Raw genomic sequence first — 26,012 nt, 5'->3', positions numbered from 1 at the left:
ACAACATACAAGGGTCGACCCTTCCAGATTGGTGTCAACCCTTAAGGCCAACAACAAAAGGCAAGTGTCAACACCACTAAGATTGGTGTCAACTCCTGAACAAGATTTCTAAGTTCCCAAACAACTTTTCAACGTAAACAAGTGTGAACAAATAATCTCAACAAGTTAAAATCGATTTGTACTCCTCCAAAACCAAGATACAACAACACCACCAAAGATTTTCAAAATAAAATAAAGGATTCAAATACACTTCCCAAAAGCTTTGAAGGATACAGGTGCTGCAATTATAAAAATGTATCATTTTTACCTTTTGCAAACCCCCTTTAAAAGGGTGTATTTGTACTATTTTCAGGAACTAAATGAATACATAATCCTAAAAATAAGAAAATAATTGACAAACTATAAATTATTATTGGATGGGCGCATAGACACGTAGGTTGTGTTCGGATAATGGATTTGGGTAAAAATTTAGAAATGAAAATGAAAAATGTAAGAAAAATGCGAATGAAATATAAATAATTTTTTTTTTCTTCATTTTTCTTTTTCTTTCCAAATCATCAACCAAACACAATGATCGTATTTTGAACCTACTAGATATGTCATGGGCCATATTGTCACGACCCAATCTCGGCAAGGCAATCCCCGCCAAGAGGGCGCACTTCAACGCTATAACACTTGTACACAATAATCACCTGTATAATTCTTGTGTCACATCACCAATAGTGCATAAGACCCTTCGATTGGCCAACATATATGAGATGATCTATTCAAAGACAAAAATATCATCATGCTACTAAAATAGTTTCCATGCACCACTACCCCCAAAATAAAACATACTATTCGTGAATTCATCAATACATCCAACTTTACAAAGCAAACATTTACAATCAACCTACTTCATAAAACAAAGGATAAAACTACATCCTAGAGTGACGCTAAGCAAAACCTCAACTACCAGATGTTCACATTTGATCCTCCAGAAACTCTAATCTTCCAAGTTGAGGCGAGCCACACAAAAGTCTAGGAATCTGAAAAAAAATTAATTAAAAAAAAAGAATGAGCTAGAGCCCAATGAGTATACCAATCCCATGGAGTTATAAAGCTTGCTCCTTCCAATTGGGTTCAAAATAAGATAACATACACAAGAGCTTAATTGGACTGAAATTTATAAAAATTGAGAAAATTTTGCATAAACCGTTATCAAGATTTTTCCAAAGAATCTCATAATGCAGGAAAAATACATTTGAATAAGGAAAGTAAACAAAATACAACTTTTCAATACATTAAGATTTCATGTCCATCATACGAACCACTACATAGCCTTAGGGTCGCGTTACCTCGCGACTAAGGTGGTGACAGTACCGTTACCCAAAACATAACCATAGGAACATAACTCATGTCATCGTAGTACTTCAATTCTCATTTCAATGTTTCGGTCCCTAGGACCCCTTATGTACGACCCTTATGGTCCTTAAAACATTTTGGTCCCCAAGACCCCAAAGCATTTCGGCCCTTGTGGCCCCAAAGGCTATATTCGGCTATATGATCAATAAAAATAAATACTCTCGCATGACGTTTCATTGTCATTTAATCATCATCATCATAAACTTTGAAGGACTTGACTTAAATAAATTCTCATAAAAATTAATGTTTCATTATACAAATGAAATCATATATTTATTTAAACTCAACATTTGAACTCAATAAATTTATAGATTTTCTTCTTATACATATATCATGATGAAATGTGTTACTTCCTTTAATTCAAAAATATTTTCAAACTTTGTATTAAAGATAGAGATAAGGTAAATTTCCATGGCAAGTATACTCACCTCCAAAATAGCAAAGAATAGATTTGAAACTCTACGAATTAATTCCCAAGAGGTGTAGAGACGCCTTCCTCCATTCCTAACAATTAGTAAATAAGATCTAAAATTAAGGAAAAGCTTTTAATAAAAATTACAACATCTACAAAAATTGATCCTAAATAAGACATGCTATGGAATGACAAGCTAAAGAACTCCTCCAATTTCAAGTCACCCAAACAAACTTCTTATCCAATCTCCACAACACCCATCCTTTGTACATTTTTGAGTTATTAACCTTTTTAAATATCCAACCAATTTATATGCACAATACCACCATCAATTAAACCACAAAAGTCAAAAATCAACATTTTCATAAACTCAACAACTTAGGTAAAACCACTTCGATCATTAATAAAATTCCTCCAAAATCGTTTATAGAACATAGAGATACCCAATCCACCATTTATCAAATCAATTTCAACATATAAATTTGCTAACACCAAAATCCCCAATTTTTACATCACATTCAAACCTAGATTAACCCAAATCTCAATCTCCAAAACAACCATCAAATTGATCATTAAACCAATAATTTCATGAACTCATGATTGTTATAACTTTTTCTTCAAAATCATTTATATACTCCATTGCATGGATCCAATCTTCAAACATTTCTTGTTGCATGTAATTTATAGAACTCAATTTAAGAATGATTCTCAAAATTGAACCCAAATTTTACAAATTTAAGGAATCATAACTCATATTCTTCAACCTAACTTGATTTTTGATGCAAAACCCAATTCCTATTAATTTATATATTCAATCTTCAAATCTTCATTTTTAATCCTCTCAAAATTCACCTTGAATCAATTTTTGTTTAGATTATTTAAACAACACTAGAAAGAGAATGAAATTTCTTACCTTAAGATGAATTTTTCATAATTTTTAACTTCAATTTTGGTATCCTACAAAACCCTCTTCTTCTTTATTCTTCCTTTTTCCTTCTCCACGGTTTGCTCCAGCAAGATGACTACAATATGAAGCTCTCTCTCTCTCTCTCTCTCTCTCTCTCTCTCTCAGTTTCCTTAATTCTTTTCTCAAGACAATATTTGAGTTAGAAGAACATAAACTCCTTTTTGGAGTTCCAGCACACTACAAAATACATACTCACCCTTTTTGCCAAACTCTTTTTTGGAGTTCAGCCTTACACGTGCGCGCTCACACACACACACACAAAATATTCCAGCACAACACTTTCATACACCCACACCCACACCCACACCCACACCCACACACATCCTTAATTTTAGATTCTTTCATAATTTAATTAAGCATCACGTAGTCTTAATAAATTTTGATTAACACATAATTAAATCAATTATGACTAATCACAAATCCCACTTAATTAGTCTAATTTGACTTTCTTTAGAGCCCAATTAATTATATTTAAATTTATCAATCCGAATCAGATTTTTAATCAAACTCCCAAAAGGCTCTAAATATTAAATTAAACTTATTGTCATCATCAATTTTGATTTCGCAAATCATTTAGACTTTTAATTTCTAATCAGACTCCAAATTTCCGTCAATTAAATTACATATTCAAATTAGACACCCCATAAATAAAATTAATTTGTAATAATCACAATTCTCAATCCTCATAATTTAATTAACTTAATTAACTCCAATTCAGACCTAATTAATCGAATTTCAATTTTACTAAACTGAATCAAATATTTAATTAAACTCCCAAATGTGTCCGTAATTAAAATTTAATTGATTCAACTTCTTAATTTCACTTCCTTAAGCCATTTGGACCCTAAATTTCTAATTTCAAAATAAATTTTTAATAGAATCATATGGGAATCAGATTCCACAATTCTCATAAATCCCAAATTAAATTAGGATAACGACTAGTTAAAATCCCAAATCTCCTTAATTAACCAACTATAAAATATTATACGTGGCGGGATCATCACACATATCAACAATAAATTTGATCCATACAATTCAATTATGAGTATTTTTTTCTAGGTCTATAGCTTTGCTAAATTTCTACTCTCGTAGTCTCTTTCTACTATAAATAGTAATATTATAAACTCCGAAATTTAGCCCAGGAAATTACTAAAAAAATATCAAGATATAATCTAAATTCATTCTACCTATGAACTCCACAAAACATCCATTCAATCTCAAGAAAATATTTGTCCTCCAAACGATCACTCAAAAATCAATTCAACCCATATCTTTTTAATAATATCATTTTTATACCTAAACTATTTGATTTTACATCAATTTTATCCCTACCATCAATTGTCATTTATAATCAAACAGAATTTACTCATGTGATACCTAAACTTCAATTAAAATTTTATTTTGCCTCTCAAACTATCCCCAAAATATCAATTAGACCCTTGAATAAAATAGAGTTTGGGGGTCAAATTAATATTTTGGAGATATTTTTGGAGGTAAATAGAGATTGACATCAGCTCCAATCCTTACTTTACTGGCAGATGGAGGTGGTTTTGTAATTTATAGTGATGCTTCATGACAGGGTTTAGGATGTGTGCTCATGTAACATGGGAAGATGATTGCTTATGCGTCACGGCTGTTGAAAGTACATGAGAGAAATTATCATACGCATGACTTGGAGTTAGCAGCAGTGATTTTCGCTCTTAAGATCTGGCGACATTATTTGTATGGAGAGTCATGTGAGATTTACACTGATCATAAGAGTTTGAAGTATATTTTCACACAGAAGGAACTAAATTTGAGGCAAAGAAAATGGCAAGAGTTACTAAAAGATTATGATGTGAATATTTTACTACAAAAACAGATAAAGATCACACTTTTTTTATGTGATGTATGTTATTTAATCACACCTTTTAAGTTTTATTAAAGTGCGATCTTTGGGAGTGTGATTAAAAGGGGTAATTTTTAATCACACTTTTTAAGTGTGCTTAATAACATCTAGATCACACCTTTTAAGTGTGATTAAAAAGATTTAGATCACATCTTTTAAGTGTGATTAAAAATATTTAGATCACATCTTTTGAGTATGATTAAAAATATTTTGATCACACCTTTTAAGTGTGATCTTTGAAAGTGTGATTAAAAAGAGTCATTTTTAATCACACTTTTTAAGTGTGATTAAAAATATTTAGATCACACCTTTTAAGTGTGATCTTTGGAAGTGTGATTAAAAAGAATCATTTTTAATCACACTTAAAAAGTGTGATTAATAACATTTAGATCACACCTTTTAAGTGTGATTAAAAATATTTACATCACATCTTTTAAGTGTGATTAATAACATTTAGATCACATCTTTTAAGTGTGATTAATAACTAATAAAATCTGTGATAAAAAAAAGATTCGACATATTTGAAAAATAATCAATATTATTTTTGTATGCACATTTGAAGAACGTAATACACACTATATACTATATTTTGAATCATAACCACGTATTGAATAGAATAACATCATATATTTCATAAATGGAAATTAAATATTCAAAAGTATATACAAAAGAATTAAATAAAAAAAAATTAACGGTGCTTACATATATTAAAAAATGAAAAAACTTTAAAAAACTAAGTTCTTTAATTCTTGGACCATATTTTGCATCTCTCCAAAAAATTTCTGACCTGAAAAAAGAAAACACAAATTAATCCAGAAACCGCTGATGCATATGAATAAACTAAAAAGTTAATTCAGCAAACCAAAATAGGAACATTAATCATTTCTGGTTGATCTTAATCTTTTTGGAAGCGGCAATGCTAGGTATCATGAAAAGTCTTTCATGAAAATAGTCATGAAAGATTTGTGACCTTTGGATTACACTTACAATAAAGCACCACACACTAATCAAGGTAATCTAAGGATCACAAATTTTTCATGATCATTTTCATGACAAAATTTTCATGATCTCTAACATTTCTCTTTTGGAAGTAACTTCCCTGCAGCTCAGTGTCAATGGCATTGTAATTAGGAGGTCACTAATGAGCATAGTATTTAAAAATGATAAATGCCAAGATTAACCTGAAAATTACCAGAGTCACTTGCTAAATGCCAAACCTACCAAATAGTATTATAGTGCTAAAAAAATGAGAAAATTTGGACTATGATTTACAAGAGGCTAGAGGTAAATGTGGCTTTACTCCAGAAGCCCCACAAATAGTTAAACATTGCAAACCTCATGTATTCAGCCTATGCTTCTTGTAACTAGTACCTCGATCCTATTTTTATCACAGCAGGTACATTCTTAGAGTAAGAATGTTAAATTTGCATAACCATATGCCTGATGTACCACAATATATATATATATATATATATAATAAGAATTTTTTTTTTTTTTAACAATATGATTTTTCAGTAATGAATTATTATGTGACCTAATTGCAGAAGTAGAGAACTCATGACCCTTTCCCAAATATTTCTGTTTGTTTCATAAACCTAAATTACGTTTGACTGAGTACAACAATTTATTTATTTTTTGATACATCACACTAGCGAATTGTTTCTACATCAGAAAAACTTGGGAGACAACATTTTTATTTAAGAAGAGAAAAATAATAACCTTAAAGGCACCAAAAGAGGGGAGCAACCTTAAAATAATAACCTACATGCCACCATAATATTCAGAGAACACAACCATGAAGAACTTGAAATTAAAAAGAACATGAAGAATGAATTTGTATAGATGACACCAAATGAAATTCAAACTTGCCACCTCAAAATGAATGGTAAATAAACTGAATAGAAAATAAATAAACAACTGTTGCTCACGCCTCAGTTACTTGACGAGAAGTTGTATTGAAGCCTAGAAGGGCTTATTTTTAAGAAGTTTTTCAAAACCAACATTGGGATGATGATGCACTAATCATGTTAAATGTCGACATAGCAGTTGAATAACATATGGAACACAATGCTTTTTTAGATATCAAGATAACAAATTTCCTATATTTATTTATTTATTGGGAAGTAAACTAATGCTTGTGTTTTTGGAAAGCAAACTAAAAATCCCCAAAGGCAATGTAGGCGAAGAAACGTGAATCAAGACCCCCTCCCAAAAAAAAAAAAAAAAAAAAAATCAAATGTCTATAAATTTTTTAAGGAATGGAAAGGGTGAATCACCTTCAAAACTTCATTAATGCCCTCAATAATGTAGTAAAAAATTATCGTCCTCTCAGACTCAAAGGCATGCCAATGAACAAGGCATTTGTATATGACACAAGCAGCCACTGGTTTACTATCTTTAAAACCCAAATCCTCTTTAATACAGCTTGAAAGAAATTCATAATTCTCCTGCATAACAATATTACTTTTAAAACCCTATTTAGTGGTGTAGAGAACTCATCAAGTAATTTACTCTGAGCAAGCAAAGTGAGTTAGAAATAAGAAGCTGTAATATTGTAAACAATAGGAGAAGAAAACCTGTTGTCTTTCAGTGGTTAACTTTGTCCTACGAGAATCAGATAAACCTTGTGAAAGGGGTGCTATAAGTTTTGTGGGTGTAGGGGATTCCTGCATCAAAGGTAATATATGAGAACAACAACGCAAAATTAGATTTCCTAGTTATGCAAAACAATGACTGATAGGGACAAATCTTACAAATACAGGCTTCTGATCAGCATAGGGAAGAACAAGTGCAGCAGAGTACTTCTGTTTCATCAGAAAAGAGGAACTAATCACAAAACCATAGTTCCCACTTTCCAAGTACAAAGTCAACCAAACCATCCTATACAGAGTAGAGCTGGAATTTTCTTTCTATTTTCTTTATTTTTCTTCTCATTTGTACTTTTTTTTTTCCCACTTTCTTACTGAAGGGATAGCTGAATATGCATCAAATTATAAACCATTTGCTATAGGTCATAACATAACAAAAATTAAAAAGGTGGAAAATCTACACATCTAGAATTTTCTTTCTATTTTCCTGCTTTTTCTTCTCATTTGTCCTCTCTTTCTTTCCATTTCTTTTCATATTCTTATTGAAGGGACAGCTGAACATGCATCAAATTGTAAACCGTTTGCTATAGGTCATAACACTAAAAAACAGGTTAAAAAGGAGCAAAATTTACATAGACACGCCGACACCGATGCATATACGTGGTTGCACAAACATACTACATATGCTATATGCATGTGCACATGAATGTGGATGTAAAGTAATGACTGAATCAAATCTTACCTCCAAAAATGGCTTGACAAAACCAGGACAGCTGCCCTTCGGAGAACTCAATGCTTTTTGACGCAGTACATGATTCTCATCCTCTAAATTGCAGAGCTTTTCCTCCAAACTTGTATTCACAAAACATCTCTTTCAAATCAGGAAGAGATCAAAAGGAGGCATAACAATTTAAAAACATATTTGAGAGGAAAAAGGAATGCAAAGCAGCTTTTTGACAAGCAAGATGATAGATACATGAGCTTAGTAGTCTAGTACATGAATTATTTGTTATTGGGAAAAAAAAGATAGCTATTAAGCAGCATAAATCTTTCAAGTAGGTATAGAACACCTTTTCCAAATTCTGTTGCAACTGTGAACATGTTTTATCAACTTCCCTCAACTTTTTCATGGTATCATTAGTATCATCTTTAGCCTTGATAAGCTCCTGCTCAAGCACTGAAACCAAATATCTTAATGGAGTACAAGCTGAAGATTGAAAACTTCTCAATTTGATCATCATGCGAAAACTATTTAACCAATCGAAAACTATTTAACCAATTGCACTCGTCTTACACACAAGTTTTTCAAAGAAGTTGCCATCTTAAAGCAGCCATTCAGATACTATGGTGCTGCCCTATAGTTTGCATAAATCTAAAACTACTACTAATTTCTCAACTAATTGTACCCACATAATTTATCTAGTTCGTTATAGCATTGAGTATGTTTTCCACCTAGGAAAATTTAGTATATAATTATCTAGCAAGTTATAGATCAGCTCTCTCTCTCACAGTGTCCTGGAGAACAGTATTCGGTTTCAGCTTTAGGCACAAAGAGATGAGAAAGCAAGAAGGACTAATTGTCATAATAAAATTTATAATTTAAGGCATAAAACTCTTATATTGACAGCATACCTATTCACAACCTGATTCCATCATCACTTTAATAGATTTGGTCACAAGTTCTGTAGCTGCAATATGAGAAAATTGACTTAGACAGACAAAATAACATTCAGAAAAAAAGGGAGAAAAATGACAAGTAATTTACATATGATTTAAGAAAAAATGACAAGTAATCTTCTTTGTGGCATTTCATAGGAATTATGAGATCCCCTTTTCATGTATACTGCACTTCTAAAGAAAAAATACAGCAAACTGTTATCTACTACATTATCATGTTCTTTTTCATCCTGTTGCCAACCCATATGCTAACCCTCTAAGGCTCTAATTGATTGCTGAGAAGACACAGTAAGAGGAAACTTGTTCTGAATCTTAATGAAAATGATAATGAAAGGCTTATAGAAAGGTTCCGTGCTGTGCTTCACCTTCCTTCCTAACAAATGGTCCAAAGAACCTCAAGGTCAAAAGAAAAGTGAAAGAAATCTGTCAACAAATGAACAGAGGACACAACAACCTATTGTTTCTTATTAATCTTTAGGAGGTAGGCACAGGAACTATTCTGCAGACCTTATGCAGAAACAACATACCCTAATCATTATTTGCCATCTACTCCACTTGGAATGTTCCAATAAGTCAATATTTCAAATTTTTAAACACCATATTGCCATTGGGGTTCTTATATTTTTTTAAAAAATAATAATAATAATAAAAAAATAAAAAAAATTGCATAATAAAAAAGGTTCAATAAGCAAAGCCCATATATTTTTGTCTATTGTTTATTGTAGAGATTGTCATGCTAAATTGAGTTTCAAATGTGAAAGGTCTTTGTTTGATAAGATTCTCGCATAGGTCAGAACATATTTAGACCAATTCCAACTGCCAAAGCATTCCTTCTTCTATAATTTATCATTTCTTCTTTCTATTATGAGTCCCACCATAGAACTGACTATTATTAAAGAAGAAGAAAGATAGGGAAACAATAACTTTTTATTTTATAATTACCTATGCTTCATAGAATCATCTTCATATATATATATATATATAATTAAAAAAATAAAAATAAAAAAATACTAGTTGACGCGGTCATGCTGCAAAGTATAATTCCTTACTATATTCTTCCTTTCTCAATCTTTTTACGAAAGCAATGAATGATCTTCCCTCATAGTCTTTGCTTCTTCTAGTCAAGGTCAGGAAAGACCACTTACTTCATATTAGAATTCTAAGAAATGAAATGAGCATGCTAGATAGAGAGAGAGATTGTGGGTAGAGTTGAGTTGTAGTTTTCATAGTTCAAATGAATAGGTGCAAAGTATTGAATTGTGATAGAGAAATATGAAACAAAAGCTTTCAAAGGAAGACTAGATGAACAAGACAACATGGTGCTAGTGACCACTTTTCATTTTTCCACCCTACAATATTTAATTTTGAGATCCACCCTACAATATGGGTAAAAAGCAAAAATAAGTTCTTTTAGCCCTTATAAAAAGAAAACCAATTCTTGAAATTCTTTCACGCTCATGTCACATTGAGGTACTGCAAAATCTGATCCAATTTTCGTAATCAATTAGTAAATATGTTGGTTTACTGTAATCATGGAAAACAAATTCATTGACTTATAAATTATCTATAACAATGATGAGGATGATTATGGTGATGATGACGATAATTACCGGAGTGCATTTAGTACAAGGTGCATCACATTGGAGCCAAGTGAGGTCACTGCCAGTGTCTATATCAAGAAAGCAGGGTTTTGGTGGGTGGCCTATGTAATGGGTCACATGGTAGTACCTGCATAAAATAAAATAAAAAACCCTTAGCAGCCTGCTTTAAGGAGAGAAATTGGAACACATACAAAATGCCATGAATTTCAATCATTGACCCAAAGGGGAAAGAAAGTAGAGACAGAGAGACAGTCAGAAACTAAATGAAAGGGAAAAGGTAAAAAAAAGTAACAAAGTCAACCCAAACACAAGAAAAGAGAAATAACTAAAGGAAGACAAAAGTGCAAATCTTGTTACCTATACCCCCAATATATTATCTTATGGATTATTGTTATTAGAATGGGCCCGTGATATACCCACAAACCCGAACTGGAGACACGCCTTCTCCACTGATCAAATCCAAAGAGAATTAACATCCAAATACCTGAAACTACTAGCACAATGCCTTTCTCCAACATGGAGGAATCACTCATAATACTAAAGCGACCACATTTATCTAGCAATTTTTGTTTATTGTCTCATCTTATGTATTATTATTGGATTAATAACTAATATGAGTTATAGGACCCATTAAATTAATATAATTTTAACACAAAACACAATATAGTAGATAAAATGTGGTCATTGGCAACCACTTCTGACTGAAAAGTGAGGGATGAAAAGGTACTATGATGGCAATATGCACCATGTGGGACAAAAAAAAACATACCCAACAAGTTCAACAATTCATATTCAATTAACATATAATTGCAACAAAGCCAAACAAATTTATTATATTATCAATATCCAGAGGGAGAAAATAGTTAAAGATATGAATCAAGAAAATGCATTTCTTTTCTTGGCTACCTGCACAAGTAGTCAATAACAGGACCACCCAAGTGTAGCAGCTTGAAAAAAAAGGAAACTATATATATACATACAGCCTAATATATATAATCTAGGGTTTTAATAAATTGGTGCAGTGCAGTGCCTGTGTAAATGCATATCTATATATATACATACAGCCTAATATATATAATCTAGGGTTTTAATAAATTGTGTCTCTGTGACGATATTTGTCGTATATTTGCAAATACCTAGTTTCAACATATTAGAGGAACAACAAAAAAATTATTTTCATTGTAGAGACATGTATTCGGATTCAACACAACGAGTGAACATTTTTCAGCTGATAAAAGTCAATGGCAAGAGGAAATAGTGGAATGACGGAAGAGAATGTTACCTGGATAGAACAGAGAGAGAGAGAGAGAGAGAGAGAGAGAGAGAGAGACTGCGAGCTGTGCAATGGCGAACGGCTAGGGCTCGTTTGCCCTTTCGGCTGCTCCTCCGCCGCTCGCCGTCGATTGAGAGAGAGAGGGGGGGTAAGATGAGATTAGGGATTTTTGGGTTTGAGATTGGGGATGGGGAAGGGAGCGGGAATGGAAAATAAAAAAGGGCGGGAATGAAAATAAATTTTTTTTTTCAGAAATAAAATTTAAATAACAAAATAATGTTGTTTAACTTCTTTTTTTTTTTTGCGACGGGGGTTATCGTCGTCAAAAAAAATTATTTTTTGTTAAAAATATATATTTTTTTGTAGTTAATGAATTTTTTTTAAAAAAATTCTTTTTTTTTAGTTACTAAGATTGAAAATTTATTTGTTTTATATTTATTTCAATGAAAAAAAATATTATTATTTTTTATTTGGTAGAAGTAGGGGTAATATTTTAATGAAAAATATTTTTCACTAAAATAAAATTTAATTTTCTATGGTCAATGAAAAATGTTTTTCTACGGCCCATTTTTTTTATTATTAAAAATCATAAACTAATTTTTTGTGGTAGAGGAGAGGGAGTGGCAGTAGTGGTGAAGGTGGTGGATAAGAGATGGTGGTGGTGGTGGTGGTGGTGGTGGTGGCGGCGGCGAAGGAGATTAGTGGTGAAGTTGTGGTAGTGGTAGAGTAGATGAAGTGGCAATGGTGAAGGAGAGGTAATGGTGGTAGTAGTGGCAATAGTGGTAAATGTGGTGGATAAGAGATGATGGTGGTGGTGGTGGCGGTGGCGGTGGCGAAGGAGATTAGTGGTGAAGTTATGGTAGTGGTAGAGTAGATGAAGTGGCAATAGTGAAAGAGAGGTAATGGTAGTAGTAGTGGTAGTAGTAGTAGTGGTGGCAATGGTAGTAGTAATGGTAGTCGTAGAGGTGAAGTGGCGACAGTGGTAGTAATGGTGGTAGTGGAACAGCGTTTGCAGTAGTGGTGAATGTGGTAAAGGAGATGGGTGGTGAGAGAGAGAGAGAGAGATGAGTGAGAGACAGATAGAGGATAGAGAGAGAGAGAGAGAGACAGACAGAGACAGAGTGATGAGCGAGAGAGAGACAAAGTGGTCGCTAAAAGTGCATTTTCTTGTAGTGGATAGATAAATCGAGAGGGAGCTTAGTAAATAGAGAAGACGGAAGGGAGAGAGTGAGCAACGCGAACACAGTAGGAGAGAGAGAGAAAAGAGAGAGAGAGGGGGGGACAAAAAGATAAAGAGATAGCTAGAGAGTGAGAGACAGAGAAAGAAGAGAGATGAACGAGAGAGACAGAGAGAGAGATAGAGAGAAGAGAGATGAGCGAGAGAGACATAGAGAGAAGAGAGATGAACGAGAGAGACAGAGAGAGAGATAGAGAGAAGAGAGTTGAGCAAGAAAGACAGAGAGAGATGAGAAATAGAGAGAAAATAGATGAGCGAAAGAGATAGAGAGAGAAAAGAGATGAGAGAAGAGATAGATGAGTGAGAGACAGAGAGAGAGACAGATAGACAGAAAGAAAAGAGTGATGAGTGAGAGAGAGAAAGAGAAGAGAGAGAGGAAGATGAAAAAATGGGTGAAAAGATATAAACAAAGAGAGATAGAGAGAAAAAAAGAACGAAAAGAGATAAACGAGAGAGAGACAGAGAGAGATGAGTAAGAGAGATATAGAGAAGAGAGACAGAAAGAGAAGAGAGGCAGAGAGATAGACAGAAGAGAGATGGACGAGAGACACAGAGAGAGAGAGAGAGACAGACAGACAGACAGACAGACAGAGAAGAGTGATGAGTGAGAGAGAGAAAAATAAGAGACACAGAGAGAAAGAGAGAGACAAACAGACAGACAGAGAAGAGTGATGAGTGAGAGAGAGAGAAGAGAGACAGAGACAGAGAGATAGGAAGATGAAAAAATGGGTGAAAAAGTTCCGTGTCTAAAGCCTCATTTTCTAGTAGTGAGTCGTCTCTATCATTCACGGGTAGAATAGAGGCGTGGATTTGGGAATTGTATATTTTATATAAAAATCAAATTAAAATATTTTATACAATCACACCTATTTAGGGCTGGTGGGGTGGTGGTAGTGGGCGGCTGGTGGTGGCGGGCGGTGGATGGTGGTGGTAGATGGGTGCTAAGTGATGGTAGCGGATAGGTGGCGGACAGTGGATGGTAGTGGCGGGTGGCGGGTAGATAGCAGGTGGGTGGTGGTGGCGAGTGGGTGGCAGGTGGGTGGTGGTGGCTGGCAGGTGGGTGGTGGTGGCGAGTGGTGGTGGCAGGTGGTGGAGGGGATGGGTGGTGGTGGCAGAAGAAGGTGGTGGAAAATGGTGACGGGTGGTGGCTAGTGTTGGGTGGTAAAAAAAAAAAAAAAAACTCAAAACTCAAAACGAAAACACATTTTTTGAGTTTACATCTTTTGGCCAAATTTATAAACTGAGACCACTGATTTATAAATCAAAAATTTACCAAACAAGTTTTTATTTGAGTTTTTAAAATTTTTGTAAATATAAACAGAAAACTGAAAACGTAACCAAATGGCACCTTAGCAAATAGGCTTTAGATGGTAAAAATATTGTAAAAATTAACAAATAATTAAATAAGTTACCAACGTAAGAATTGACTTATCAAAAGATTCTTAGGCCATATATGATTTGATTTTTAGAAAAAAAATTTAAAAATTAAAAATTAATTTGGTTAAGAAATAAAAACTAAAAAATAATTATCATTTAAGGGTAAAAAATAATTATCATTTTAACTTTTGGGCAGGTTATATACATATGTATAGCTGTTTCAATTTAATTTGTAAAAAATTATTTCTAACCACTCGAAAGATAAAAATTATTTAAAAATGATAATTATTTTTTATTTTTTATTTCTTAACCAAATTAATTTTTAATTTTTAATTTTTTTTTTCTAAAATTCAAACCATACATAGCTTAAGAATCTTTTAATAAGTCGTTTCTTATGTTGGTAACTTATTTAATTATTTGTTTATTTTACGACATTTTTACCATCTGAAGCCTGTTTGGTAACCATTTCGTTTTCAGTTTTCAATTTATATTTACAAAAATTTAAAAAATTGTCATAAAAACTTATTTGATAATTTTTTTTGATTTATAAATGGTTGTCTCAGTTTGTAAATTTCAGGAAAAAACGTAAATTCAAAAAATAAGTTTATGTTGGTTTTTAAACAGAAATTTAAAAATTTTACTAACAATTTTTTTTTTCAATTAATTTTTTTTCAAATAATTTTTTTTCCAATTAATTTTTTTTCAATGAATTTTTTTTCCAACTAATACTAACCAAGGGGGCAATTGGTAATGCTACTTTAAACCTTAGGGAAGGGATTGTAATTTTTAAAATATACGGGGTGTCAATGTAATTTACCCAGTAAGGGAAAAATTAGTATTTAAAAAAATTAAATTGCTAAGGGGGGAATCTGTAATGAAACTTTAAACCTCAGGGAGGGAGATGTAATTTCCAAAACGTGAAAGGAGAACTGTAATAAACATAAACCTTAAGGGGTGTCAGTGTAATTTACCCCATATATATATATAATCACACTTAATTAGAAAGTGACATAAAAAATAAATATTATCCCACTCAATCATATTAAGGGTGATTAAAAATTTGGGAATTGTATATTTTATATAAAAATCAATTTGAAATATTTTATACAATCACACCTATTTAGGAAGTGTGATTAAATATATATATATATATATATATAATCACACTTATTTAAAAAGTGAGATTAAAAAGTAATAATTTATATATAATCACATTTTAATTACATTGTGTGATTAAAAAATATATAAATAATCACGCTTTAATTAGAATGTGTGATTAAAAAATATATAAATAATCACATTTATTTAAAAAGTGTGATTAAAAAGTAATAATGTATATATAATCACACTTTAATTAGAATGTGTGATTAAAAAATATATAAATAATCACATTTATTTAAAAAGTGTGATTAAAAAGTAATAATGTATATATAATCACACTTTAATTAGAATGTGTGATTAAAATATATATATATAATCACACTTATTTAAAAAGTGTGATTAAAAAGTAATAGTGTATATATAATCACACTTTAATTAGAAAGTGTGATTAAAAAATATATAAATAATCACACTTTAATTAGAATGTGTGATTAAAAAATATATATATAATCACACTTATTTAAAAAGTGTGATTAAAAAGTAGTAGTGTATATATAATCACACTTTAATTAGAAGGTGTGATTAAAAAATATATAAATAATCACACTTTAATTAGAATGTGTGATTAAAAAATATATATATAATCACACTTGTTTAAAAAGTGTGATTAAAAAGTAGAAGTGTATATATAATCACACTTTAATTAGAAGGTGTGATTAAAAAATATATAAATAATTACACTTTAATTAGAATGTGTGATTAAAAAATATATATATAATCACACTTGTTTAAAAAGTGTGATTAAAAAGTAGAAGTGTATATATAATCACACTTTAATTAGAAGGTGTGATTAAAAAATATATAACTAATCACACTTTAATTAGAATGTGTGATTAAAAAATATATATATAATCACACTTGTTTAAAAAGTGTGATTAAAAAGTAGAAGTGTATATATAATCACACTTTAATTAGAAAGTGTTATTAAAAAAAATATATATAATCACACTTAATTGAAAAGTGACATAAAAAATAAATATTATCACACTCAATTAAATTAAGTGTGATTAAAATATCAATCTAATGTTTTTTATCACACTTCCAATAAAAGTGAGATTTTTTTTTTTGTCAAAGTGTGATCTTTAACCATTTTTGTAGTAGTGTATATCATCTGGAGAAGGCAAATGTGGTTGCAGATGCCTTGAGTAGGAAGGTCGCAGTTGGAGATGTTGCTACTTTGTCTATTGAGAGTTGTTTGGTGTTAGACATGAGACGTTTGAGACTTGAGGTTGTTATGTCTGGTGATAGGGCTTATTGTAGTCAATTGACAGTTCAGCCAACCTTGAGAGAACGGATTCGTTTAGCTCAGGAGATTGACTCCCAGTGTGAGCGTATTAAATGAAAGATGGCAGAGGGTAAGCATGTAGATTTTGTGGTTAGTGATGATGGGTTGCTTAGATTCCGTAACCGAATTTATGTTCCTGCTGGTGGTGATTTGAGGAAGGAGATTATGATGGAGGCACATAGTTCTAGTTACAACATTTATCTTGGAAGCACTAAGATGTATCAGGATCTTCATGAACATTTTTGATGGAATGGTATGAAGGGAGATATTGTAGAATTTGTGGCTCAGTGTTTGGTGTGTCAACAGGTTAAAGTAGAACATTAGAAACCCGCGGGGAAACTACAACCCTTACCTATACCAGAGTGGAAGTGGGATCATGTTACCATGGACTTTGTGTGCGGATTACCTTGTACTAGTAGTAATCACGATGCAATTTGGGTAGTTGTTGATAGATTAACCAAGTCAGCACATTTTATTGCAGTATGGATGAACTATTCTCTAGCTCGATTTGCATAGTTGTATGTAAAGGAGATTGTTAGATTGCATGGTGCACCTGTGTCAATAGTGTCAAATCGGGACCCTCATTTTGTGTCTAAGTTTTGGGGTGCGTTATAGTTAGCTATGGGTACTCGGTTAAATTTTAGTTTAGCTTATCACCCTCAGACAGATGGGCAAATCGGAAAGGACTATTCAAACCCTTGAGGATATGTTGAGGGCTTGTGCTTTGGAGTGGAGAGGTAATTAGGATGATTATTTGCCGCTCATGGAGTTTGCGTATAATAATAGTTATCATTCTAGTTTGGAAGTAGCTCCTTATGAGGCTTTGTATGGGAGGAAATGTAGGTCTCCTTTGTGTTGGTATGACGTTGGTGAGAGGCAAATGTTGGGGCCTGATTTGGTGGAGGATGCTACACAGAAAATTATCACCATCAGAGAGAGATTATTGACTACTTAGAGTAGACAAAAAAGTTATGCTGATCATCATAGCAGAGATTTAGAGTTTCATGTGGGGGATACGGTATTCTTGAAAGTGTCACCATGGCAAGGAGTCATTTGGTTTGAGAAGAAAGGAAAGTTGAGTCCTAGATACATTAGACCATTTGAGGTATTGGAGAAGGTTGGTCAGATTGCGCACTGTGTTGCTCTACCCCCTAGGTTGGCAGGAGTGCATAATGTGTTTCACGTGTCCATGCTGAGGAAATATATGTACAGTCCGTCGCATGTGATAGATTATGAGCCGCTTCAAATTAGAGAGGATTTTTCGTATGAGGAGATGCCTATTCAGATTTTGGATTCGAAAGAGAAAATGTTGCGTACAAAGGCCATTAAATTGGTTAAGGTACTGTGGCGTAATCATCTAGTTGAAGAGGCGACTTGGGAACGCGAGGATGAGATGCGCGAGAAGTACCCACATCTATTCTCATGATTTACTCATGTTAGTTTTGAGGACAAAACTTTTCTTTTAGCGGGGGGAGAATGTGAGAACCCGAATATAAAAATAAAGTAAATAATTAAATAATAATAATTTTACAATCTCAAATATTTTGATGGTGAATCCTAAAGTGCAAATTAAATACTATTGGAGGGTCTTTTAATTAATTTTTAAATCTAAAATAAATTTATGGTGGAAATCCCTAATTTAGAGGCAAGATTTACTATTAAAATAAATAATAATAATAATGTTAGATGATAATAATAAGTGGATTGTTGGTTATGTATATATAGATAACAAAAAAAAAAAAACCCTAACTCTCTTATTATTTCACAACACTGGCAGCCCTAGTAGCCGTGGATTATGAAGGAAAGTGGGGTGATTCAATCATCAAGATTATTGTTATAGCCAAGAAGGAGAGCTTTGTGTGTGTTGTGCCTTGTGGCCTTTTAGGTTTTCTTCCCTTCTTTCTTTGTTCTTTATCCTTATTCTATTGTTATTTAATTCATTTATGGAGAGGTTGTAGGTGTATGTATTTTGTGTCTATATATATATATATATACTGTTAAGAAATCTGAGGAGTTGAATTCATGTATAAAGAATGGGTGAAATTCTTAGTTCAAAAATTTTATACAGAATCACAAACTTTAAAAATCAAGAAATCATATCAAACGAATGAATTTTGAACTGAAATTTTTACAGTAGATTAATTACGTATTGAATTGAATATCAGAATTTTCTCATAATTTTCGGCAGTCAAAATCTATATTAACTGGTGCATTCAAATCTGTCCAGAAAACTGGTGTAAAACAGTAAATTTGAAAGTGTCATTCTCTTTGGGTATAAATCCGAAAATTATCAAATTAGCATCATTAGAACCGGTTACGAGTCTAGTTTCTTAAATTTTTGGCCTTGCGTTGATTGCTCGTGTATACTAAGAGAACCATTAATTTCTTTAAAGTGCTGCAGAAAACAACCTGTTTGGATATAATTAATTGTAAATAATTATTTTGATAAGCAAAACAAGTAAAACCAATTGGGTTTGAAACTTAGGATCTATTTGTTGATATCTAAAGGGTTTTGAAATTTTTTGAACAACGTGGAGTGGGTTTTTTAATTTTCAAATTTAGTGAATACATTTGAAAAACTTGTTTAAAATTCTGTTTTATCTTAAAGTTACTTTTAATTAAGTTTCGATTTGAACCCATGTCTTGTGTGATTTTAGACCTTGAAGAACATGAGCTTAGGTAATATTTAAGAGTAACGGTGAGTTGGATTGAGCTGTGTTAGTGCGTTTTAGTTTGGGGTTACTTAGTTATTATTCATTTTAGTATGTTTGAATTAGTAGTGACGTGTAGTTTTAATACTTTGTTCAGGGCACTAGTTGGACTTTTATACTCTATTCGAGGATGACATTATTCCGTTTTCCGGTGAGTGGTTTCATGCTACATATTTTTATAAATGTTCCTGTTAGGTTTTTTCTTGGCAATCCCGTTTGAACAAAACTCCTTTCAGTTGTACTTATTTTTGCACTTTTTATTTCAGTGAGGCTATGAGTGTTTAGATGCGAATCTAACTCGAATTATGCCTTGCAGAGAAGTTTGTAATGTTAATTCTTTCAAGGTTTCCACTTCGCTGATTATGACGGGGATTGAGCTGCCCGGTCAGCTCGCGGGGGTCGAGGGGACAGCGCCCCTTGGTGGGTCCGGGGCAGCGCCACGGCGGGGTCGAGGGGCAGCGCCCCCGAAGCAAAATGCAAAAATGCATTCAAAGTTGCCTCCCCGCTCGAGCGTTTATTCCCCCGCTCGAGTGGAGAATGCTGAGTTCTAGAAGTTGGGTGAGTCTGCAAAAGTACTGTGATCCGTGTTTTCACGCTCGAGCGTCGAAATCCCCGCTCGAGCGTACATCCCACGCTCATATAGTGTCCCTGCTCGAGTGTCAATTCCCACGCTCGAGCGGACCTCGCGATTTCAGATTCTATAAATTCGCAAGTTGCTCCAAATCTAGGATTACTTCTCCAGATCTTCTTCTTGGGTTCTAGGGTTTATATATGGGGATATTTTGCTAGTTTTCTTTGATGTTTTTTTGAGTATTCAACTCATGGTTTAAAGAGTATACATCAAAGGATTATTTGTTTGTTCTACACAAAAGAGAGAGTTGTTCTTCGGTGGATTCTGAAGAATTCGAACCTGAAGCTTTGGTGGATTCTGGAGTGGCTCATCGTCAAGACAATTCTGAGGTGAAGACGGGGTTGGAAGAGGCACATAGGGGTTGGTTCAATTCGGGCGTGGATTCGCTAAGTAATTGAGAGTGTACCTGTGTAATTTCTTTATGCCTTTTTAGTGGATTGTTTTGTGGCTTGTACCCGTGGTTTTTTTATCACAATTGGAGGTGTCCAATTGTGGTTTTTTCACGTAAAATCGTTGTGTCGATTGTCTTGATTGTTTGATTGGGATTGTTATATACTGCTTAAAATTGATACATAATCACAAATCAACATCTAGGGGATTTCTAGATTTTTCAGTTCCACTACCCTGAACTGTTGGAAAATTAAATTGTTGTTTCAGGACTAAACTGTTTTGATAAATTATTATATTATCAATGGAATCAAATTATTTCTGAAACATGTGTGAACTTGGCATACTGTAAACTATTTGTTTTGGTCTCATGTTTATAATGGTGAACTACCATGTTTTGCGAAACTGATGTGTATTGATTATTAGGACCATCTGTATATTTTAGTCCAGGGAAATTATTCCACTGTATGTGGTGACTTTGGCCACTAGGGAACAAATCCGGGTTGGGCCGTGATGACTCTAGTGCTCAATGATTATAAGGAAAAGACCTAGGTCAGGCTAGGTGACCTTCAATCGGATCGTCTTAGAGAAAAGGCCCGGGTTGCCAACCTGAGGATGACTCTTAGTTCAGTATTGGATCCAATGGGCTTATAGCCTTAAGGACTGTGTGGCATGTTACTTGTTATTTCTTGGTACCTAGAAAATTATTGGTGTTCATGTTGTAATCTGCTTTAAGTGGAAAATGTCATTTATCATGTTCTTGAGAGACATGAGTGTTTTAACTGTTGAACTATGGAACCTTCTTTTTGAAACAGATTGTCTTTACCAAACTGTATGCCAATCTAGTTTCTGTGATATATATCTTATTTTGGAATTGAACCATGTTTTCAAAACTGTATTTACTATCCATGTTGCTACTCACTAAGCTATCAGCTGACTTAGTTGTTTATCATTTCTAGGTGTTAGAAGGACTTAGAGTGGACTCATGGCATAGTGGGGACTCAATTGCATGGACCTCTAGGACATTCATTGATTTTTTTTTTAGCTTGTTATGTCGGTTTTGTGCATACATTGTGGTTGGATTTTATTTAGAATTATTTTATTTTGTAGGCGATTTGTGTTCCATTTAGGATATATTTTTGGAAGTTGGTTATGGTTGGTTTTACCATTTATACTTGTGACTTGTCACTGGATTGGGTTTTGATTTATTTATTTCTGGGCTATCATCACATTTATTCTTTATGATTTTGGTTTTGTGTTTAGGCTTACGTGTGCCTTAGGCAAAAGCCCTGTGGGCCACGGCCGGTCATACCCGGGTTTGGGGGGTGACAGTGGTATTGTTTACGGTTGGTTTTGCCATTTATAATTGTGGCATGTCATCACTAGATTGAGTTTGGTTATTTATTATTGGACTTTTGTTTAGTTGTTCAATTTGATTATGGTTTCGTATTTAGACTTACGTGTGCCTTGGGCTAAGGTCCTGTGGGCCACGGCCGGTCATACCCGGGTTTGGGGTGTGACAATATGACCAAATCATCCTTTCTAATTTAATATCACCGACATCCTCATCTTTATTATTATCACTATCATTAACAATCTATGCAATTTCACCATTTCACCAATCCAAATCAAACGAAACCCACTTTTGAAAAATATGTTTGTAACAAAATTGACTGGACATAAAGAGAGTTTCGACTTACAACAATGGAGAAATATAAAGTTTTGAACACAGCATAACAATAGACGAATACAAAACTTCAAACACAAAGTGACAATGGAGGAACACAAAGCTTCACCGTAACAATGGAGGAATATAATATTATTTTACCACCATGTGTATACTAGAGTTTCTAAACCCTACCAAATAGAGAGTTTTGAAACCCTAGCACAATGAAACAATACCACATATGTGAATGAAACTGATCAAAAAGAAAACGGTGAGTAATGATGACTACCAAAATAGAGGTAGTAACAAAAACGAAATGTGTATATCATTTTTCAATGTAATATATATCAACAATAGAAATAAGGATATAATAGTCCCACAAACAATATAAATAAGGAAAAAATGGTCTCATGGAATAAAAGTATAAATACATGAGACTAATTAGGTTATAATTTTTCTTTATGAACTTATTGGGTTAAAACACCTTTAAATAGGATTTATCAATAATAAAAAATATAAACACCCAAAGAATAAGGGTTTAATTAATTTTTGAGTAATAATTTAATAAGCAAAATGATATTTCTACTTCAATCTCCACCACACACTTCAATTCTTGGTACAAAATTATGGAGGGGATTTGGTCAGAGCCCCCTCATAATAAAACTTTAATGCAGTAAGGACAAGCACAAAAAAAATTTCTTTGAAAAGTCTAACACATACCACTATTATCAAAATATTAAACTTTAAAATAATAAAACTTGTGATCTAGATGCCAGTTTTTAATTAAAATTAGTATTTTAGAATCCTCTCATCAAGATCTATAAAATAATATCCATATTGATTATGAAATTCTTAAAAAAAATTTATTATTATTATTGTCAAAATTTATGTAAACTATAACATGTTATTCTGTTTAACAGTAACATGTTATTTTGGTTCACAGTAACATATACTCTGACAATGTTGTCCAAGAAAAAGAAAAAAGATATTTACTTTGTCCTTGCTCAATTATGCACCTCTTCCTTAAGGGATGAAACGAAATAAATTGAGCTATCCTTTTCACCAAACAAGGATCCAATCAAAGGGTTTTGACTAAATTTCCCAATTATGGATTCCAAGCCTTATTGCACTATAAAAGCATATCAAGACTTGAGCTCGCAGAAGAAGTCTAGTGTATATATATATATATATATATAAGAAGCGCTTACCTGCTTGAGGCTTGTATTTTTTTTTTTCGATTTTTCCCTTTGATTTGGAATTATTTACCATTAGAGGCTTGCATTTTAGTTTTCCTATTTTGCCTTTTATTTTGTATTATTTACCAATATTGGTGGTACTAATTTGGATGAAAGTTTTTTTCGCAATTATTCACAGATTCTTGGTCAGTTATGAAACATAAATATTTTGATTTTGGATAAATTACAAATACATACGAGTGCCTCTATTTACACATCATAATTTATCTCAAGGCAAACCACTTGTAAAGGCACACCTTTAATAATTTGGTAAATAAATATTTTGCTCAATACAAACCACAAATTTACATATTTACCCTTACTCACACAACTCACCCACCACAATACACCCACAAACTTTCATCTTTACCCTCACTCACTCAATACACGCCATAATATCCTTCCGCAATCTGACAAATTCTTTTGGTGATTGTACGATTCTCATCTATACAGTCAAGCCCTACAAAAGTTACAATCTTAGGTGATTTTACTACTATTACTGTCACTGTGAATAAAAATCTTCACCCTTTGTTGATGTTCTTGAATAATGAGTACTACTACTACTACTACTACTACTACTACTAATAAGCAAGTTCAGTTGGTACCCCTACGATCCTGTTTGAGTTAGATTCTCAACTCCTCCTCAAACGAGATCATCAACAGGTACTGTTTGTCTAATCTCTTTCTTCTTTTTTTTAATTATTAAAATATCGCAAAAACTGTTTGAAACATGAGTTGTTATTAAAAATTAACAAATGAATTATTGCTTCTTTCTTTGAAAATGGAACCACATAGTAATATTACATGTTCACGTTTCTCTCCTCTTCCTTTCATACTTGCAGTCTAAACAAAAAAAAAAAGGGAGTCTGGAGGTCCGGAGCTTATCAATCTGCAGTTTTGTAAGTATTTCTAATGATGTCCTTTATGGTAATTATACAGATAGTGTATATCATAACTTGTCCTTTATAATCATTTCACTTAAGGTTAAAATTATAATAAAAAATAAATTAATTAATGGTGTGCCTTGAGAGGAAATGTGGTGTGTAAATAGAGCCTCTTAATCCACACCTGAGGTTTTCTTCCATATTGTGCCCTTTTATTTTGTATAATATATTAATTTGTAACCTATAATTTGACTTTCCCATTTTACCATTTTCTTTGGTAATATTTACCAATTTTATTGGTGGTACTAATTTGATTGAAGGGTTTTTCGTAATAATGCAAAGATTTTTGGTCAGTTATGACATATAAATATTTTGGTTTTAGGTAAATTATAAATACGCCCTTGAAATTTGTTTAAAATATGAAATGTCCCTACAATTAGGATTGGGTGTAAAATCTTGTATTTTTTATCTATTAATATTTTAATGAGCGGTATTGGTGATTTACTATAATAGTTTAGTGGTGAAATTTTTAGATGGTAATCTAATTTAATTTATTTTCTTTGTATGTATTTTATCTTTTTTTATATCTATCTCATTGTTATTCATCCCAATTTGAAAATAAATTTATCAGATTTTCCCCACCATATTCCCATATCTTTCGATGGAAAGTAAGAAGAATGGAGCATACGAGCAGAGGAAAAGGCTTCAGTGGTGTTGAAAAGAGCAAATGGAGCAATAGAGGTGCTGACGGTGGATGGAAACCAATTTTGCATGGGAAAAACAGAGTCACATAGAAGAGAGGTAGTGTTTCAGAGACGTTCTCATTATTCGTGGACAACTTACCGATGAATATGAATCCAAAAGATCTCTACTATCTGTTCATGAAGTTTGGAGTGGTTAGAGATGTTTTCATTCCAAACAAAACTAGAAAAGGTGCAAGGTCAAGATTTGGTTTTGTTAGATACAACTGTACTGTTGCTGCTAATGTGTCCATTCAAAAAGCTATCGGGCTCTGGTGCGATAACAAAGCTTTAAGGGTGAAAATGGCGGATTATGGCAAAGAAAAGGATCACATAAAGACTAATGAACACAAAGTTATTGAGGTTCCTGTGAATGACAAACCAATGGCCGGGATGGAAGGGAAGAGATCGTACGCTGAAGTGGTTCAGAAGGGTGGTAGAAGGAGTAGTGAAGGGCTATCCATCATGGCGTATGAAGAAGGGAATGGGTGGCTTTATGAAAGTGTGATAGTGAAGCTCAAAAAGCTATTATTCTTTCTCTGAGTTTAACCACGCAATTCAGGAAAGAGATGGGTTGAATGTAATGTTGAATATTGGCTACAGATTCTGGCCATGTGATGGAAAGTGGCAGCCAGCTACATGGTGGGGAAGCCATGAGGCCATGTGAGTTGGCCATGAGGCCATGAGAAGCCATGTGAAGCATCAATCTGGAAAGCCACCGAAAGCACAACAATGGGCTGGCAACCAGCTCATTTCAAAGACTTTCGGTTGCATTTGTAATCTCTATATATAGAGAAGCTAAGGAGAGTTGAGGTACAGCTGAGATAACAGAGAGGTGTGAGCTTAGAGAGCAAAGAGAGAGAGAGAGAATTACAGAGAGTGTTGTAA

The 26,012-nt window shown here is 33.0% G+C and overlaps 1 protein-coding gene and 2 long non-coding RNA genes across 3 annotated transcripts; 1 reads left to right on the top strand and 2 right to left on the bottom strand.

The window, feature by feature from the left end:
* Positions 1–678: 678 nt before the first annotated feature.
* On the bottom strand, positions 679–2,981 carry LOC114263998 (uncharacterized). The gene is made up of 3 exons (XR_014339939.1): positions 2,730–2,981; positions 1,833–1,908; positions 679–1,028 (listed from the first exon to the last, which is right to left on the bottom strand). It is a non-coding gene; the product is annotated as an uncharacterized LOC114263998 (long non-coding RNA).
* Positions 2,982–7,783: 4,802 nt separating this feature from the next.
* On the bottom strand, positions 7,784–10,667 carry LOC114322078 (uncharacterized). Its single transcript, XR_014339938.1, has 3 exons — positions 10,547–10,667; positions 8,330–8,947; positions 7,784–8,110 (listed from the first exon to the last, which is right to left on the bottom strand). It is a non-coding gene; the product is annotated as an uncharacterized LOC114322078 (long non-coding RNA).
* Positions 10,668–25,229: 14,562 nt separating this feature from the next.
* Positions 25,230–25,667, top strand: LOC145799525 (serine/arginine-rich splicing factor SC35-like). The gene has a single exon (XM_082889116.1). The coding sequence runs from the start codon at positions 25,230–25,232 to the stop codon at positions 25,665–25,667; it is 438 nt and encodes a 145-aa protein (XP_082745242.1).
* The last annotated feature ends 345 nt before the right edge of the window (positions 25,668–26,012 follow it).

Source organism: Camellia sinensis, chromosome 9, assembly GCF_055761805.1.
Source record: "Camellia sinensis isolate YWXY chromosome 9, ASM5576180v1, whole genome shotgun sequence".
Classification (NCBI taxonomy): Eukaryota; Viridiplantae; Streptophyta; class Magnoliopsida; order Ericales; family Theaceae; genus Camellia; species Camellia sinensis.
This window is presented reverse-complemented; position numbering and strand designations above follow the sequence as displayed.

Coding starts and splice junctions, on each gene's coding strand:
- LOC145799525 (XM_082889116.1), top strand. CDS start 25,230: ATGAATATGAATCCAAAAGATCTCTACTATCTGTTCATGAAGTTTGGA.